Genomic DNA, 19,661 nt, shown 5'->3' on the forward strand with positions numbered 1-19,661 from the left:
GACCGCCTAGCTAGATCTAGGCTAACAAATGGGATACTAAGCTAGTCGGATAAGGGGTTCTGGGTTCTGAGGGGAGTTTTCTGGTACACCACAATTCTCTGAGGTCCTGGTCTCCTGCGCATAGTTCTGTGCAAAAGCAGAATCCCTGCAACAGGCTTGAAGCTCCCCCTGAATTTCCTTGCTGGGAATTCTGCCTGCAGAGAGGTGCCTGCTGTTGTTTTGGGCCCTCTGGTGACTGCGTGTCGCTGGGACCCGGAAGCATGACGCATCGAAGAAGAAGAAGTGTCACCGACGCAGCAGTTGCCGTTGCATCGCCGAAGAAGTGTGTCGCCACCGCAGCTGTTTGCCGTCGCATTACCGGCGAAGCGTGTTGCATCACTAGAGAAGTGTGTCGCAGCCACAGAGGTCGCAGTCACATCACCGGAGAAGCGTGTCGCAGGGCCTATCATGGCTCAAGAGTTCACCGAGTCGACGCACGGCCGTCGGACATGCACGCATCGCATCCTCATTGTCGCATCGCATCAAAGACACCATTTTGTCGCATCGCACCGGATCGTCACCTCGCATCTAGGTGTCATCTTGTTGCCATCGTCACCGGGCCGCAATAAGAAATGACGCATCAACTTCACACACAGTAAGGAAGCGGCGCATAATCTCCCCTGCGCTGCAGTCAGGAACCAATGCATCCACTCCCCTGAGTGTAAGGAACAGCGCATCAACTTCCCTGCGACCCTTTTGTTTGTATTGCGTGACGCATCCCAGGTACTTTGAAAGTAAAGTGTTGCATTTACCATCTACATTGAACTAAGCTATTTTCTACCATTTTAAAGTCATATTTTTATTACAGTATTGTGGATTTTTGTTGTTTGGTCTTGTGTTAAGTCTAGCAAAGATTACTTATTTTTATAAACTGGTGTAGTGTCCATTTGTAGTGTTTTCACTGTATTACTGTATGTGTTCACAAATGCTTTACACACTGCCTCTGAGATAAGCCTGTCTGCTCGTGCCACGCTACCAAGGGAGTGAGCAGGGGTTATCCAGGAGTGTACACCCCTTTCCCTGACTAGAAGCAAGGGCCCCTACTTGGTCAAAGGTACCTACCTCTGTTAACTAGAGACCCCCATGTCTAACATTGGTGATCAGCGGTGAGGATTTGGACTTGCATTTGTGATTCATATACAGTGATTGGTGTCCACTACTAGTGAGTGCAGACCATAACGCGTCCACATACTTTTTGGTAGAACTTTTTTTTTTCGTGGGACTTCTATTTTTGTTGAGAACTGCCAATTTCCTGTCACCATGAGTAAAGCACCATCCATTGCACCTGAAGATTTAGATTTTCAGGAAGAAAAGGTGGATGGTTACACTGTGCCACAGCTGAAGACCATCTGTAAAAAGATATCTCTATGACAGGCCTCTCCATGAAGGAGGAATTCCAAAAGGCGCTGAGGGCCTGTTTGGAAGCTAGAAAAGCCACTGAGCATACTGAAGAGCCTAGAGAAGAGGCAGAGAATACAGATGGGCAGTTAGATGGGCCATTGCGCCTGACCAGGGAGAGGGTACCTTCCAGGCCAGGTAGCAGTGTTTCTTCCAAGGGCCTGTCCCCAGTAGAGCTAGAGGACAGGGTGAGAGATAGTGTGCATCAGATGGAGCTAGCCAAGCTCAAACTGGGTGGGCAAATTGAGTTAGAAAATAAGAAGTTGGCCTTGGAGGACAAATGGATGCATTTAGAGCATGAGAGAATGTTGAGGGAATTGGAGCTCAAGGCTTAGAGCTTAGAAATTACACCGTCTGGTGGCAGCACACTATCCGTGCCTGTAGAAACAAGAGTGTTTATTCCCAAGGAGGTGATTAAGGAGTTCCATAGGCATGAGGATATTAGGCAATGGTTTAAGGACTATGAGGTAGCTATGACCTCCCACCGGGTCCCTGAGAAGAATTAGGGAGCGGAGTTGTGGGGGCGGTTCCTCAGTGATGGGCAGGATACCTTTTTAGATTTTCCCTCTGAGGATCAGAATTCCAATGTCCACATGAAGGAAGCCTTAATGTCCAGGTAGGTATGGGTTGACTCCAGTGCTTTATAGACAAGGGTTTGGGAATTGTAAGAAACTGAAGTCAAGCACATGGGTAGAATATGTTTCTTTCTTTGGCAGAGCATTGGATGGTTGGGTGAAGGGTACCAAAGTGAATGATTTTGAAGTGCTCTATAATTTGATTGCATGGGAGCACTTGTTCAATAAATGGTTTCTAGAGCTACGCTAGCTCCTTATTGATAGCAAGCTGACTAAACCTAGGAAGCTTGCTGAGGAGGCGGACTGCTGGGTTAGTATCCGGGTCCACAAGGGTCATATGGGAGACTTCACCAAAGGTGGGCAGGGTCCCCAGCAGAAGAGTGGGGTGACAAGGGTAAACAGAGGGAGTTCCAGAAAGGGCCCCAAAGTAATCCCCAAGGGAACCAATGGAAGGGTTCCCAGCCTCCCCCTGAGCAGAAGTCCGGGGCCCCGACAGAGGAGCCTGTTCATAAGGGACCACCAAAATGTTTTAAGTGTGGTCTGGTGGGCCAATGCTTTTATGATCCTCAATTTCCCCTGAAAGTAAAAGCAGCACCCACGAGTGCACCGCCCCGGCAGATGGCTAATGTTGCCCTGGGGGAGGAGTTGGGTGCCCAAGGTGGGTGGGGTCCCACAGAGATGTTCCTTGTCTCTTTAGGAGACTGTGAGGTGGTCCCCAGGACCTAACTGCCTGATTACACAAAATAATACAGGCAGTGGGTGACCATCAATGGCCATAGAGTTGAGGCTCTTAGAGACACCAAAGTCAGTGTGACAGCTGTCAGCTGTCGGCTGGTGTCTGAAGAGCAGGTGATGCCCAAAGCATTTTACCCGGTTGTTGCAGCTGACAACACAGAGAGCCACTGCAAGGTGGCTCAGGTTCCCTTTACGTGGGGGGGGGGGGGGGGTCCCAGGTACTCTTCAAGTAGATTTGAGGCCAGCCATGCCTGTTGACTGTCTGTTGGGCATTGATTTGGAGAGCTCCCCTTGGGCTAGGGTGAAGCGAAGTGCTCATTTAGAGATGTTGGCTTTGCCAGAGTAGGCATGTGTGACCATCCAGTCCATGGCAGCCAGTAAGGGTGTTCAAGAGGACCTAAAGCCTGAAAGAGTGGCCCAGGTGCCTGCCTTAAAGAGAAGAGGCAGGGGGCGTGAGAAACCAGCCCATCCATTTCTCACGATCCAGGAGGAGGCAGACCTTGAGGGGGATGCCCTGGAACCTACAGGGGAGCAAGTAGCTGAACTGGGGGACCTGCCTGAGCTGACCCATTGGCAGCAGGAAGGAGAACCCTCCTGGGAAGAGTTTTGCAAGGAGCAGAGGAAGTGCCCTTCTCTTGTGGGTTTGCGGCAACAGGCCACAAAGTAGGCAGCAGGTGGTCAGTCTGGTTCACATTGGATCTACTGAGAGAATGGTCTCCTGTATAGTGAGCCTAAGCTTGCTGAGCCTTGGTCAGCCTGTGTGCTGGTGGCACCCCAGCACTTCAGAGCCTTCCTACTGGGGCTGGCTCATGATGTGTCTTTAGCAGGACATTTGGGACAGGACAAGAACCTCGAAAGGCTTGTAACCCACTTTTATTGGCCCCAAATGCGCAAGAGTTCAGATACTCATTGCAGGACCTGTCAGACTTGCCAGGCAAGTGGTAAGAGTTGGTAAGAGTACAAGGCTCCTCTCAAGCCTTTCCCTGTGGTCAGCACCCCCTTTGAAAGGGTGGGCATTGACATTGTGGGGCCTCTGGATCCCAAGACAGCCGTGGGGAACAGGTTCATCCTGGTATTGGTGGACCATGCCACCTGGTACACAGAAGCCATCCCTCTCCGGTCGGTGACTGCCCCCATGGGAGGCCATGCATTGATGGGGATTTTCTCCCACGTGTGGTTCCCAGAGAGGTGGTGTCAGACTGTGATACCAACTTCATATCCAAGTATATGAAATCCCTGTGGCAGGAGTGTGGTGTAACCTATAAGTTTACCACTCCTTACTACCCCCAAGGTAATGGGCTGGTTGAGAGATTCAACTGGACCCTCAAAGGCATGATTATGGGTCTTGAGGAACACATGAGGCGTAAGTGGGACGTCCTCTTGCCATGCCTTCTCTTTGCTTACAGAGAGGTGCCACAGAAGTCCTTAGGGTTCAGTCCCTTTGAACTTCTGAATAGTCACCCTGTAAGAGGACCTCTGAGTTTGGTAAAAGAAGGCTGGGAGAAAGCTCCCAGAAAACCTTCCCAGGATGTATATAGCTACATGCTGGCCTTCAGAAACCAAACTAGGCGCTTCAGGCTACTCGCTCAGGCGACTCTGGAAGCCAGCCAGGAAGAGATGAAGCGGTGGTATAATCAGAATGCCACTCTGATCAAGCTTCAACCTGTCCAGAAAGTGTGGGTCATGGCCCCCATGGAGCATTGTGCGCTTCATGATAAGTGGACTGGACCATTTGAGGTGGTGGAGCCCAAGAGCAATGTCACCTACTTGGTGGACTTGCAGTCTCCTAGGATCCCTGCGCGGGTCCTACATGTCAACCGCCTGAAGCCCCACTTGGAGAGGTCCGAAGTGGGCATACTCCTAGCAACAGATGATGGAATGGAGGAGGAGACTAAGCCTCTTCCTGACCTCCTGTCTGCGACAGAGCAAGATGGGTCAGTGGATGGTGTAAACCTCTCTTCCACCCTGACCCCAGAACAGCAGAATGACTGTCGCCAACTGTTGGGACAGTTTTCTGATCTGTTCTCCCTGCCTCCCAGTATCACTGATTGGTGAGTCCATGATGTGGACACTGGGGACAGTCCTCCTGTTAAGCACAACACTTACAGAGTGACTGACAGGGTGAGAGCTTGCATCAAGGAGTAGGTCTCCAAGATGCTTTTGTTAGGGGTGATTGAGTCCTCCCACAGTCTTTGGGACAGCCCAGTGGTTTTGGTCCCAGAGGCTGCAGCACCAGGTGCCACGCCAGAACTCCAGTTCTGTGTGGACTACCAAAGGCTCAATTCAGTCACAAGGACTGACGCGCACCCCATCCCCAGAGCTGATGAGCTCATTGATCGGTTAGGGGCTGCCTGGTACCTCAGTACGTTTGATTTGATGTCTGGGTGCTGACAGATCTCCTTAACTGATGGGGCAAAAGAGAGGTCAGCATTCTCCACACCAGATGGGCACTACCAAATCTGGGTATGCCCCTTGGGATGAAGAATGGCACTGCCACCTTTCAGAGGTTGGTCAACCAGGTGTTGACTGGACTGGAAGATTTCAGTGCCCCCTACCTGGATGACATAGCAGTGTTCAGCGCCCAATTGGGAAGAGCATCTGTGCCACCTCTGGAAAGTGTTGATGGCACTGCAGAAGGCAGGTCTCACGGGCAAGGCGAGTAAGTGCCAGATTGAGCAGGGTTCTGTGGTGTACTTGGGACACCAGGTTGGGAGCGGCCAGGTGGTGCCCCTACAGCCCAAGATTGATACCATCCTGGCTTGGGAACCCCCAAGAACCAGACATAGGTGAGAGCCTTTTTAGTACTTACTGGGTACTACAGGAGGTTTGTCAAGGGGTATGACAGCATTGTTGCACCCTTGACTGAGCTGACTTCCAGGAAGCAGCCCAAGAAAGTAAACTGGACTGACACCTGTCAGAAAGCATTTGATGCCCTGAAGACTGCCATGTGCAGGGCGCCCGTGCTTCAGGCACCCAACTTCTCGAAAGAATTCATTGTACAGACAGACACTTCAGAGCATGGTGTAGGGGCTGTACTTTCAAAGATGAATGAGGAGGGCCTAGACCAACCTGTAGCCTTCATCAGTAGGAGGTTACTTCCCCGGGAACAGAGATGGAGAGCAATTGAGCATGAGGCATTTGCTGTGGTCTGGGCTCTGAAGAAGTTGAGACCATACTTGCTTGGGACTCACTTCCGGGTTCAGACAGACCACAGGCCCCTCAGATGGTTGATACAGATGAGGGGTGAGAATCCAAAGCTGTTGAGGTGGTCCATTCCCCTACAGGGGATGAACTTCACGGTGGAACACCGCCCTGGTGCATAACACGCCAATGCTGATGGGCTGTCCAGATTTTTCCGCCTTAGTGAAGAGAACTCCCAAGGGGTGAGTAGTTCTCCCCACATTTCAGCTGGAGGGGACACGTGTTAGACTTAGCACCATTGGCGTGGGTCTCCCTTCCATTTTTTCACTGTTGTCTTGTATGTTTTTGCTGGTCTAGATGCTTTGGGCAATTTACTACTGCTATTCAGTGCCAAAGTGCAAGTGCTCCCTATTGTAAATTGTTGTATTGGATTAGTGACTCCATGATTGGCTTATTTGATTTACATGTCAGACCCTAGTACAGTGCACCATGTGTGCCCAGGGCCTGTAAATCAAATACTGCTAGTGGGCTTGCATCACTGGGTGTGCCACCCACAGAAGCAGCTTGTAAAGTGTGGCTCAGGCCTGCCATTGCAGAGCCTGTGTGCAGTCTAGGACTGCCATGTAGACTTGGCAATTGCACCTACTTGCCAGTCCCTAACCCTTCCCTATTCTACATATCAGACACCCCTAATGTAGGCCCCAGGGGCAGGGTGCGTTTTATGTAAAAGGTAGGACATGGCCTGGTATGTGTGGCATGTCCTGATAGTGAATTATAGGCAATTTCGTATTTCACTTTTGCAAGGCAATCTGTTCCCATAGGCCAGAATGGGCAGTTTGATTATAACATCTTATAATCATAACTGACCCAGGGAACAAGATGGGAAAATAAAGTTTAGTATGTCTGAACTCAGAATGTTAAAATACATCTTTTAGTGTGGGTGATTTTTACATTCTGTGTTTGAAAATGCCACTTTTAGAAAGTAGGTATTTTCTTGCCTAACCATCCAGTATGCCTCTGCTAGGTTTGTGTATTCATGTCTGGTTTGTGAGTGACAGGGGGCTGGAGAGAACCTTGGCTCCAGCAGTCTGATAGGTCAGGGCTGGGCTGAATAGGACCTGCATTAAATAGGGAGTAGGGGGCGTAGATTTCCTTTCACTGACCTGAGCCCTCATAGAATAGAGAGTAGGGGGAGGAGATTTCTTTTGAGCTGCCTGGGCCAGGTCTGCTCTCAAACAATGCTGTCTCCACCGCCTGCCAGGAAGCTGCACCCAGGAGGACAGAATTGGTTTTGGCTGGGCACAGACACACTTTGCCTTCAGAGTACCACGCTACCAAGGGGGTGGGCAGGGGTTATCCAGGAGTGTAACCCCCTTTACATGACTAGAAGCAAGGGCCCCTACTTGGTCAAAGGTATCTACCTCTGCCAACTAGAGACCCCCATTTCTAACATCTGTGTTTTTGAAACACCTTTCAATGGGTAAATATCCTACCAACTGTGTTATTTTATGTTACCAAACTTACTAAAATAAGGAATATTTTTAAAAAATGTGAGTATTTTTATTTTATAAGATAAATGTCTTTTCCACTTGATTTTATTGGTAACTTAAGTAAGTAGTTATGTTCAGTTCAATAACTTTATTGGAATACCAAAAGTATTCATAAAAGTACAAGACGTACAACAAAATACATATAGTGCATTATAAAAACACAATTCGATAAAAACAGAGAGCTAAAATGTAAATCACATATTAAAAATGTGCAAAGATGTGCAACAATCATCTCTGTGAGCCTATTCAGTATTTATGGTTCCATGAACTCGTAACGCTACCCTTAAAAAAGCGCCTACGTGGACGATTACCTCCTCATCTATAAGTTGAAAGAAAATACTGAGGCGTACCCTAAAGTTAATAATATTACGCTTTTATACAAGGGGAAGAAGGAAATGCTACATAGAATAATAACCACAACAAATGTAAAATGCAGCATTGATTGTCCAGACTTCCCATCACAAGTAGGTAAGAAAATACACTCTGGATCTATCCTCAGTTAAGTAGTCGATTTAAACTTTTCCTCATTGAAATAATTGTTCAGAATGCAACTATGACACCTCAGTGACTGTACTCTTAATACATAGGATAAGGATCATTTACCATCTTAGGGTATGCAGTCATTTTCCTATGGAAAAGTGGTAGGTTTTCATCATCTGGTAGGGAATAATAAACAGACAAAACAAAGGTGCGCCTCTTCTTAAGCTCACAGCATTCTACATATCGTAACCAGAACAGATTGTGCTCAGGAAGGTGGTATCTATGATAGTCAGAGGAGGGATGATAAATTATGTGCGCCATTAGTTATTTTTTTTTTGTGTTTTTCTCTTTTTAGATCGAGTCCTAGGCAAGACCTAATGATTTTACCAAAATTCTATAGACAGTATATTTACAAAATAGGTTTTCAGATAGCCATTGGTCTGTTGTTATGATGTTTGCATTTTTCTTCTGCCTGCTCCAACATGCAACATGGGAGAACTGGTCAGCCAGCTTCATCCATTGGTTAGTTTCACTTTGAGTGACAACAGTCTTCCCGTTCACAAGGAGGACATCACCACACAAAGTAGGTCCCTTCATGCTAGAGGCTGCAATGACAGTGTATTCTTTTTGACACTAAATATTTTTGCTTTGAGGCAATTTTAAGATGAAATCGGTGAGGACTCGAACATTTCTGCCACAATAGACTATTATATAAGCTATAATGAAAGAAAAAAGCCATTGGCAAAGCCGAAACGCTGGTTTCCATTGCCAAACGTATTACCTTTGCCAATGCTTGTTTATGATATGAATTTGAAAAAAGTAGATGAACTCTAGGGTTATGTAATCCTTTGATCCTTTTGAAAAGAAGTATCAAAGTCATTTCATTTTGTTTCTCACTTTTCTCAATGATTCTTTCACTTTATTGGTTCTGATTGTGTACGCAAATTTGTTCAGTTTAGAAGTCACCCTACTGTACATTAGATTAATCGTTTTTTCCTTATGACAGCAGAGAGCTGATGATGGACCAAGGTATACAAGATGCCAGTGTACATAAAATTGAGCCATGGCGATGAGATGGGAGACCCAAGTGAAAAGGTTTTTTGTACTCCCATCAGAGAATTTGATTTTCAAAATGACCAAACCAATCCTAACATAAGCAACACGTATACACAGCGACATCAGAATAAATGCCGTAATCCCACCGAAAAGCAGGAGCTTGTCATTGGTGGTGTCTGAACATGACAGCTTCAGGAAAGATGGTGTCTCACAAAAGTACTGATGGATTTCTCTCGAGTCATAATAGGGTATCTTGGAGGACATCAAACAGGGCACTAAAGAATGTACAGCAGTGATGACCAATGCACAGAGCACCAGTGAAATGCAGAGGCGCTTTCTCAGAAACTGCACGCAATGCAGAAGATGCCGTATTGCCCCATATTGTTTGCAGCACATGTTTCCCTGAAGGAAACTGTCCATGTTTCCAAGTGAAAGGAGAAACTTCAGTTGGAAGATGCAAGTCAAGAATGAAATTGCCTTCTGCACTGAAAGGAGGTTTACTAACAGCTTCGTCATTGACATGGATGTCAGACAGATGTCTACACATGCCAGCATGTGCAGGAGAAGGTACATGGGTCTGAGGAGACTAGAGTTGATTAAAAATAAGATTGTCAGCTTTCCTAGCAAGATCATTATGCACCTAATGAAGAAGACAAAGAAAAGGAGGGTCTTCTGCTCTGGAAGGTTGTAGAAGCCCAGCAGGATGATGTTGGTGACAATGCTCTGCTTTTCTGTTTCCATTTCAGTACTGATCTGTAAGGATGAGAAAAATCCTTTTTAGTTCTACCGTCAGATATCCTCCATCATTCCTGTGTCTTCACACTCTGAAACCTGTTTACTCAGCTCTCCCACTCTTTCCAACCAACCAAAGAAATTAAGTCCAAGTTTCAGATTGTCATGAGTCAATCTTGCACAATTTGTATGTTTACCTTTTCCAATTGCACAGAACATATGTCTGCCTCTGAGCAATGCATCTTCAGCTGATTGCTTAATACTGCCTCTGTGTCCCCACAGAGCATTGTATAAAAGTGGCTCAAGTTGTGGTACTGGGGGTATTATCATGACATTTTTAATAGTTATCAGCCCAAATTTGAGGACCATCTTGGTCCATCCAAGTTAATATCCTCACTCCTGACTTTAGATTAGTGTACTCTGTGTAATATGTTCATGTTTGTTCCCAGTGTCTGGGCTAAGTTTATGGAGCAAAGAGAGCAACTTTCTCTTGCCACCCTTGATGTATCTGAGATGTTTCTTGAATGTACATTGATATATTAATTTATTTAATGGTGGGTTATGTAAGTCTTTTGGTTCATCTGGACCAAGCGCCCCGATCAAGTAGCTCACGAAGAGCCAGTAATGTGCTCATTGAAGTGTTGCCCAGACCCCCATTAAGAGGGCCCAAAGTTGACTTATATTGCTTCTTGCACAGTGGAATCACTGCAGCTTGATTGCAGATCTTAGGAGTGAAAAGCAGGAAACTAGTGGCAGGACTTTGCCTCTCTCTTGCTCTGTCTGTCACATAAACTGTCACACTGTGAGAGAGAGAATGTAGCTGTGACAAAACTAAAGTTGTGTGGTGCACAGAGCAAAGAAGATTTGATATGAGTGCAAAACTTGAGAAGCCAAAGTGATTTGTGTAGGCCGGCCGCAGGGGCAGCTGTGGAGCAAGGAACACCAGTGGCTAGCGCTGGAGAGAGACAGTTAAGGACTTCATTTGCTTTGGTGAATGGGTGGAAAGTGAGCACCTATGGGCAGATCTGTCTGTTTGTGCACGGATGTGTTCATTTGTGTATATGAGTACATTCATTTGTCCTAGTTGGTGTCTTCATGTGTGAGTGAGTGAGCGAGTGTGCCTAGTGTAGTGATCCTCCTAGGTCGTAAATGTCTGGCAGCAATCTCTTGTGTATGACACCTCCATTGGCATCTATTTCCCCCTTGTCATCATGGCACAATGTAGGCCATTCTTGGCACAGTGTTGGCTACTGCTTACATCCAGGCATAATAAAGTACTTTCTAGATCTTTTGGGGTACGTTTGACCTAATTGTGGCTGTGAAGCATAATAGTTGCCACCTGTGACATTTTTGGAGCGTACATGTTATGGTGGCCACAGCTGCCTAGAGCTGAATGCTTTGTAGACAATGTACAAGTTATTAAAGGTGATGTGCATTGGAGTAAGAATCTGTGGGTTGTTTGAAGGCGAAGGTAATGTTGTCATATGTCTAGAGACTTTTCTTAATGCCAGCAAAAAGATGGAGGTTGCTTATCAGGCTGTTAGGTATGTTTTGTTGATGTCAGCCTGCAGAGAGTTCCCTCAATCGAGATGGGATGGAACCAGTTCTGAGCAGTTCTGAAGGTTGGTCCTCATAGAAAGGCATTGACTGTGTAAAGCAGATCCTGCTGGTGCCAAGTGTTTTCATCTTTTTGGGACAAGACTTTTAAAGCTGACGTCTATTTAAAGTCCAGGGTCGTGACCTATAGACTAGTTAAGTGTAGCTCCCAAGGAGCTCTATATAAAGGTTGAAGGTCACCTTCAGAAGATGGGGATTTTGTACAACAATGATCCAGAGGAGCTCATTTGGATGAGCTGAGTTCTGTTCAGGTAGGACATGAAGCATTGCAAGATGACACCATCAAAACCCATTCTGGTGACAAGGGTGTTGAGGAGGGTGTGGTAGACATCATTGCCAAAGTCTAAAGAATGTAAAAAACTCTTATAAGTCAGTGTAACCACTTTATCACTCAGATCACAAATGCTTGAATTGATGCATAAAAATGACAAGTTAGATCCATGCATCCAGCATGGATGTTGCCTCTTCTCCACTTCTACCAAAATTGCCTGGAATCAATTTTAATGTCCAACAGTTCGTAAAAATAAATATGCATGATTATTCGCCTGCAAGGTCGTGAGGAAGCTGCTTGTTGCACCCAACTACCTTTGTGGCAAATATCCATGATCTCTTGGAGTACTATCACCAAGGCTGTAGCTTAGCAGCATATTAATGGTATTACCCAAAGTGATGGGGTCAATAAACAGAATTGGTGCAATGATGTAGCCTGGAGCAGTAGTGAGGTCTGAAGCTGTATGGGTCTATCTGAAATGATAGAGGATGGAAAAAGTGAAATAAACAATATTTACTGGGGTACATTTTAAGAAATAAACATCCCCTAACTAAGAAGACACAACACCTGAGACAAACCTGAATGAATTTCAGGAATACACAAACAAGAGCATGGTTGATCGAAGACCCCAGATAGCGACCACCATATGCATCGTGAAAATGGTCCAAGAATATTTTTAGGTCTCCAAGAAAATCCAATCGGCATCACCATGAATCTATATTATGCTCCTTTTTGCATTTGCAACATTAGCCACTCAGCCAAGGAGATTGACGAGTGGTTGCGGCCTCATCCCAACTTCCTTTTGTGTGTTCAGCTAACTTCCGTGTATACGTGCCTACGGGTAGTCTCACCTTATTTAAGTGCAAAAGATTTTCAACTTGAGGACTGTCTAGTTCCAAATCATGTTGCGACCAACATAGGAGGACAAATGTACAAAGGGGCAGTGTAAGACATGTACGAATTGTAAATGATTGTAACTTTTTTGATGATGTCCACACATGAAGAACTTGGATATCCCATTTATTCCTTTGTGAATTCTTGTGGGGTTAAAGTCGAGCCATAATATGTGCCCTTCTGCACTTTCTCATTTGCTTTTTACAAAGTGAGTAGTTAATTGATGCAATTCCAGATAAATTAGGTTCTATGATATGGAAAACGTTAGCTAACACCACTGTTGAATCATATTACAATAGTTATTTCAAGAATAAATAAGATTGAAATCTATCACAGGAACCAAGAGTCAACCCAAGGTGACCACACACTTAATGCTCAGATTAACATAACAATGAGAATTACATGATATAGATCCTGACATTTGCTTGTCCCGGTGCATGGCAAGGGGTGACAAAACATTTCAGCCTCGCTGAATAGGAGTCCCAACATATAAAATATAGGGTATACCCTCCATCCTAAAAATTCTCTTACTAGTATTTATATTGGAGTCGACGAAAGAGGGGTTGCCCAGTACACCTTCTTATAGTGATGTGCAGCAAGTTTGCTTGAGGAAGCTGGCAGCATCAGGCGGCCAGCAAGATGGCAACAGGGCAGTGTGACACGCATTTTGAAGTAGTGACGGCTCGTCCGCTAAGGCGTAGAAGGGTCATCCCACTTTTTTTGCAGTTTAAAAAAAGGAAAAATAATATGATAACAACTAGAGGTCATTATCATTTTAGTTTTCCCTGTTGCAGCGTCTTTGTGGGGCGGGCCTGGTTTCAAAGCAGGTGGACTAGTGGTGGCACTCCCTATGTGATCATGAGTGCTTGGCCGTCCCTCTTGGGCCCCCAAAACAGTCATGTGCACATAGCGTGTTCTCCATGCAGGCTGCATTACAGCCTGCATGGAGAACATGCCCACCCCTCCAGCCCCCGGCTGAGCGCCGTGTCACAGTGCTCAGACCAATCACAGTGCTGCAATATAGCGTTGTGATTGGCTGCAGGGAGTCTGGGAGCCCTGGTGCCTCCTGCTTCCTGTCTCCCCCAAGAAGCCAGGAAGAAGATGTAGGAGAGGCGGCGGCCAGACAGCCTGCTGGACTGGAGGTAAGTGATTTTTTTTAACCCATTACTCCCCCCGCTCCTTCCCCTCGCCCCACTGCTGCTAACAGTTAGCAGCCGCCACTGTTCTTCTGAAACAGCCCTCACCAAACATTGTTTTCTTGTGTGTGATTACTTTGTTAAAAAATCTAGGATTCTAACCTATTACCAATTGTCGGAGTGAACCTTGAGTCTTGACTGATGGACCAAGCCACCATTGCAGAGTCAATTGTGCAGAAGGTGCAGGACAGCTTTCCTGTCAAATGACCCAGAATCCTGCTGATCACCAGGAGTGAGGGTGAGCACACAACAGTACTGAAGTGAGGAAAAAGTCTGGCAGCCACTTAAAAGAAAAATTCTTGAGGTCAAAAACTAGTAGTCGAACATTAAACACACCAAAATCTATAGCCTTCGGCCGAACATTAAACACACCAAAATCTATAGACTTTGGCATTTTTGGACTATTTTTGTAAATGTTTTGACTTGCTATAGTTATATCTACACCTTCAAAGGACTTAACTGAAGCACTGCTTCAACACTTTCGTCATGATAAATATTTATTTAGAAAAACAATCTGTCAAGCTATTACATTATTATATAGCCATGTAAAATCATGAACATTAAAAATACAATTAAAAAAATAAACCTGGCTACACAGGGGAACCTGCAGAGTAGTTACAATTCTACAATATATATTTCAAATGAACTATATTTCGTTGTTCCTTGTTCTTACATAATACTTAAAAAGCAAATTGAAAACGTGAGCAAATCACACCTAGATGGAATGCAACAGCCATTACTCACATCATTGGCAGTGATGCAAGGAGAATTTGCCTTGTATAGGAAGTCGAATTTGCTTTTGACCATAGGATGGAATATCGGTGCGATAAGCATTTTTGGATCTCTGATATTTGAATTCATGTCTTTCTTGAAGTGGGTATGGGAGAGATTGGCGTAGAAAAATATTCAAAAAATGACTTTCTATGTCTTTTGAATCAGCCTCTGATTGTTTTACCACACTGATGGTTTGGGCATAATGTATTATATGCTTGATGATTAGAAGACCTGACATCCTTAAGACATTCCTTACAGAGATTCTTTAGGATGGCATCTAGGCAATAAAAGATAACACCCACAGTGTCAACCCAGAAAGACATGAACTCAAGGGAGTAGAGCGTCTGTGTCTTCAACACTCATTGTCTATATAGGTTGTGGTTATACAACTGGTGAGACCTGGCTTTCCTCAATACTGTTGACAGTACTATTGTTTAAAGGAGATTGTGGGATCATAGAGAACATATCGATAGATTAATTCTCTGTTGCAACACTAAATGGTACCCAAGAATAATAGGTATTGGCTGCCAATTTTTAGAGACACATAGCTTATACCTAAGTGGACTCACAGACATCAATTGTAATAGCATAAACCTTTCTTTTGAGGAAAAGGGAGGGCAGCTTGAGGTGTCTATAAACACTTCTAAATCTGTTAAATCTGTTGCTCTTCCAAATCTAAATTTAAAAAACATTCAGCGTTGCCTGATGGGCCTGGCACAGGAACTCTTTTTATGCCCTGTCCAGCATTTGCTCTCAATGAATTGAACACCTGGAAAATGTAAACTATTTATTTGATTCAGTTTCTGGTTTATGAGGAATTTTCTTTAGATCTTCAACATTTTCCTTTGGTGCATCATTTGTACATGATCTTACTGAGGTCGAGAATGTACCCGTTCTCAGGATTGTACTAATTTGTCTGGGAGAGCCTGAAGTACATTTGAAGTACTTGTTACAATGACTGTGTTATTATCCATAGAAGTAAGATCATTCCTGAAAAGTTTGAAACATTGTGGTGCTAAAACACATATCTGGCAAACATCTTGGAGACTACAAATCTTTTGTCAGCTTCCCTAGAGCACTAAAATGTTGAACTGATGTTACAAACTAGCTTTGTCAATACAGAAATAAGTTTTAGGTCCATGCCTATCTTCGAGAGAGAAGAAGCTTTACAGTTTGGCTTGGAATATTCCACCAAAGGCCATTTGCAAATACGATTTTAATGGGATTTGAATTGATACCTGTACAGAAAGTCGCTGACAATGTGGCTAAAGTAACAAATATCTGGCTGTGGAGGTCGAATAAATTGCAGGAAACGTTGCACTTGAAGTCAAAGTGTTTATTACAAGAAGCAAGCGTGGAAATAAACAGGCCACAACCGGTCACTCCAACGCTCTCGTCGCATCTGCCTGATTTAGCAGTTACAGGAGTTGCGACGAGAACGGCAGAATGTGAGGGGAACTTGAATGAATACATCGCCCGTGAGAGGGGCTCGTGAATAGCAAGAAGGCGCTTGTGAATAACAAGTTGCTCTTAAAGTGACAAGAGCACCTTGTTATCTCAACACTGGCTTGCTGAAGGGACATTGCCTGGATTATAAAGAGGAGGCTGATGAGGTGGCCTGTTTATGTTTGATGATTCAGTTTGAATGAGGGTCGGACAGGGTTGAAAGGTTGTAGTGAAATGTTCTTATGATAGGCATGGGTTGCTATGAGGAGGGGTATCTACATTTTAGAATCAGCCTGATCAATGGTCCATGCAGATTTGACTACATCATCCTCTGCTCAAGAAACTATCCTCGTAAAGGAGAGGGGGTCACCTATGAAGCCCTTCCCCTATGTAAATCACGGTGGCACCTTGGAGGGCGGAGGAAGTGGCCCAAGGGACCATTACCTGCTTTCCCTAAAGTTTTCTAAGACTGAAGTCTTTTTTTTTTAAAGCACACAAGTTTCTTTGAGGAACGTGGTCTGCCTTAAAATATTTTCTATTTTCTAATACATATACAGGTTAGTTGGTATTCTTTCCCTTGCAGTTCAGCATTCCAGTGATTGTAGCCAATGTATAGGCAGAGATTGCGTTTTCCACACAAACATAGTTTAAAAGTTTTTGGGGATTCAGAAATACTCTCAGAAGCAGGGCCGGACTGGGAACCGAAACAGGCCCTGACAAACTGCTCAGCCGGCCCCCGCATTGGGTGAGGGGGGGGTGCAGCTGAGCAGTTTGCGAGGGCCGGTTTCGGACGGTTTTGTTACAGGGGACCGATTTTGCCGACCCCCGGCGCCAGGGGCCCAAAACTGGCCCAAAGCTGGCTATTACCATAGCGGCCCACCGGGGAAACGCCCGGTGCCCACTACGGCCAGTCCGGCCTTGCTCAGAAGCACAACTGGGAAGCTGTGCCAGATGCAGGTATCCTTGCATACTTCTGAGAATGTTCTACTATATTTCAAAAATGTTCTTTATCCACTGTGCAGAGTACTCAATAGTGACAAACTCAGGACAGGAGGACTAGGAGCCTCCTATTCAAATGCACTTTTTTCTCTACAGAGAAATTCTTTTTTCTACATGTAGAAAGCCCTTACCCTATACCCCCAGCAAGTCTGGGCATAACCCGTAACACTTACCATCCAGTATGTGAAGTCATAATGGAAAGTATTTGATTCAGTGTTTGGTAAATTATCTGGCACACACAACAAGCCACTACTTACAAAGACCTCTTACTACTTTCCCTTACAAATCCATTCTAATCATTATAGCCCTACTCTAAACTCTACTAAACACACAAGAAATCAAGAGCACAAACCTAACACAACTAATGCACAAGAAAAAAACACATTACTAATCTACCAACTATTAACCACTAATCTTGGCTTTCGGAGTAGCGTTGTACTCGCCACAAAACGCTCCAATGCCTCATTAGGGGTAGAAAGTGCTATAATAATACACTTTACAAAAACAAAGAAAGTAGTGCGCGCTTTGGAATGCTTACTTCTCACACCTTGAATGTGATTTACTACTGCAGATTTTCTGCATTCATGGTAGAGAAAACTGCAGTAGTAAATTCATGTATCTCCACCAGGAATTCCTTTGTGGATTCCTAGCGGGTGTGAAAAAAGGTAATTTGGTTGTAAAATGATATTCACACATGTATTTAACCGTGTCAATTGGGCCCTGTGACTTTTTTTGGGGGGGAATGACAAGCTATTTTTTGTGCTTGGATTAAATGGCTTCTCGGCAGCAGTAATCTGTCTCCCAGAGGTAGATGTTGTTTATTCAGCCTTTCCATATTTAGTACCAAATTCTGTGAAAACACGACAGTTAAAAGAATATTGATTATTTTATTTTCTCTTCTCAAAGATCTATTCATGACATTGCATTTTACTTCTCATTTTCTTCAATGCCTCTTTCACATCATTGTTTCTGATACTATATACAAATGGATTTAGAATAGGGATCACCATGATATACAATAAACTTATGCCAATTTCCTTATCAAGGGCGTACGCCGAAGACGGACGGATGTATGTAAAAAGCAGTGGACCGTAAGCTATGACGATACATATCAAGTGGGATATGCAGGTGGAAAAAGCTTTCCTCCTCCCATCGGCGGACTTCATTTTAAAAATGACTACAGCGATCCGAACATAGGAGAGTAGAACACACAGAGGAGGTGCTAGCAAGATTGCAGTAGTCTCGGTGAAGAGTAAAAGCTCGATAGTGGAGGTGTCTGAGCAGGATAGCTTCAGAAGAGGTGGGATGTCACAAAAATAGTGCTGAATTTCATTGGATCCACAATAGAGTAATTTGGAGATCAAGATACTGTGCACCAATGAATGTATAGTGATGATCACCCCAACACAGACCACTAATATTATACAGAACCTCTGACTCATGATCCGCATATAATGAAGAGGGTGGCATATCGCCATGTATCGGTCAAATCCCATAATTCCCAGTAGGCAACTGCCCATATTGCCAAAAAAAATAAAAAAATACAGCTGTGTGATGCAAGCTGAGAATGAAATTGCCTTCCTCACTGACAGCAGGTCCACCAGCAGCTTTGGCACTATGAAGGTGGTGGGAAAGATGTCTACCAAGGCCATAAGGCCCAGAAAGAAGTACATCGGTGTGTGGAGTCGAGAGTCTATTCTGATAACAATGAAGATCAACAGGTTTCCCAGCAGGATTATGGCATAAATAAATAGGAAGGAAAAGAATAGAGGGATCTGATATCCTGGGTGACTGGAGAACCCCAGGAGGATGAATTCTGTGGCAGAGCTCTGGTTTCTTCTCTCCATTTTGAGACTCATCTGAAAGATTTAAACAGAGGATTATTGCTTGCCCAATCCCTAAGCGGGAATTTTGAAGTGACACTTTCCTAGCCCAACTCTGGTGTCAAGATATTAGGTGTCAATCTTGCACAATAGGATTGATAAGCTTTTCAAAACATAACTTTATGTCTAGTTCTGGGCAATACATTTTATTGTCTAGACATATTCAGTCTGAAATAAGGGTCATTGGGCAATCACTTACATTTTACTACAGCCACTTGGAGAGCTGATTAGATCCAAGGAATATACTCATACACAGCAGAGAAAGTGCTCAGATCTCACGTTCAATGTGCTCAGAGAACTCAAAAAGCTAATGTAATATATTGATTTTTTGACCTGTTGTTATGTGTCAAACTAGCCTGGGAAGATTATAATGATCAGTTTCTAATTGCAATTTTCTATGCAGATTTGTTAAATAGTTGAATCTCAAAAGAAGCTATAATGAGGCTACGAGAATGGCCACCAACACTAAGTTACATTTTAAATTTTTTTTTTTCCCTAACAATTCTGGGCTGTGTCGTAAACCAGTCCAGTTACACAGCAAGGGTCAAAAGTAGAAATTAAACTGAACTTTGCCCAGCTACTAAAATAATAGAACATGTGCCCGAAATGACGAATAGCTTTTTTTATTCATTTTGGAATTTGTCTAGTACTATTTTCCGGAAAACCCAATTTTCCTGATCTCTAAATAAGGTGGAATCAGTACCATTTAGAAGAGAGAACAAGAGTCAGTCAAATGATGCTTGAGGGACCTGAATCCAACTTTGAATGTGTCAGGAAAATCAAACTATAAAGTTGTTCATTTCCTAGACCTATTAATATATGACGAAGTGTGTTAGTGCACACTCTAACATTAAATAACATAATGCTTATACTGT

The 19,661-nt window shown here is 44.3% G+C and overlaps 1 protein-coding gene and 1 long non-coding RNA gene across 2 annotated transcripts in view; one reads left to right on the forward strand and one right to left on the reverse strand.

Annotated features, from left to right (window-relative positions):
* The window catches only part of LOC146772583 (uncharacterized), a 30,024-nt gene extending 18,878 nt beyond the window's left edge, over positions 1-11,146 (forward strand). The window contains exon 2 of the long non-coding RNA XR_014972391.1: positions 8,925-11,146. This is a non-coding gene — a long non-coding RNA (uncharacterized LOC146772583). The remainder of the gene's footprint in view (positions 1-8,924) is intronic.
* Positions 11,147-17,811: 6,665 nt separating this feature from the next.
* LOC146772584 (olfactory receptor 1L1-like) lies at positions 17,812-18,759 on the reverse strand. The gene has a single exon (XM_085637013.1). The coding sequence runs from the start codon at positions 18,748-18,750 to the stop codon at positions 17,812-17,814; it is 939 nt and encodes a 312-aa protein (XP_085493139.1). The 5' UTR covers positions 18,751-18,759.
* Between the last annotated feature and the right edge of the window lie 902 nt (positions 18,760-19,661).

This window comes from Triturus cristatus, chromosome 12 (assembly GCF_964204655.1).
Source record: "Triturus cristatus chromosome 12, aTriCri1.1, whole genome shotgun sequence".
Lineage (NCBI taxonomy): Eukaryota > Metazoa > Chordata > Amphibia > Caudata > Salamandridae > Triturus > Triturus cristatus.

Bases quoted from the DNA above. Each gene is read 5' to 3' on its own strand.
- LOC146772584 (XM_085637013.1), bottom strand. From the start codon at position 18,750: ATGGAGAGAAGAAACCAGAGCTCTGCCACAGAATTCATCCTCCTGGGG.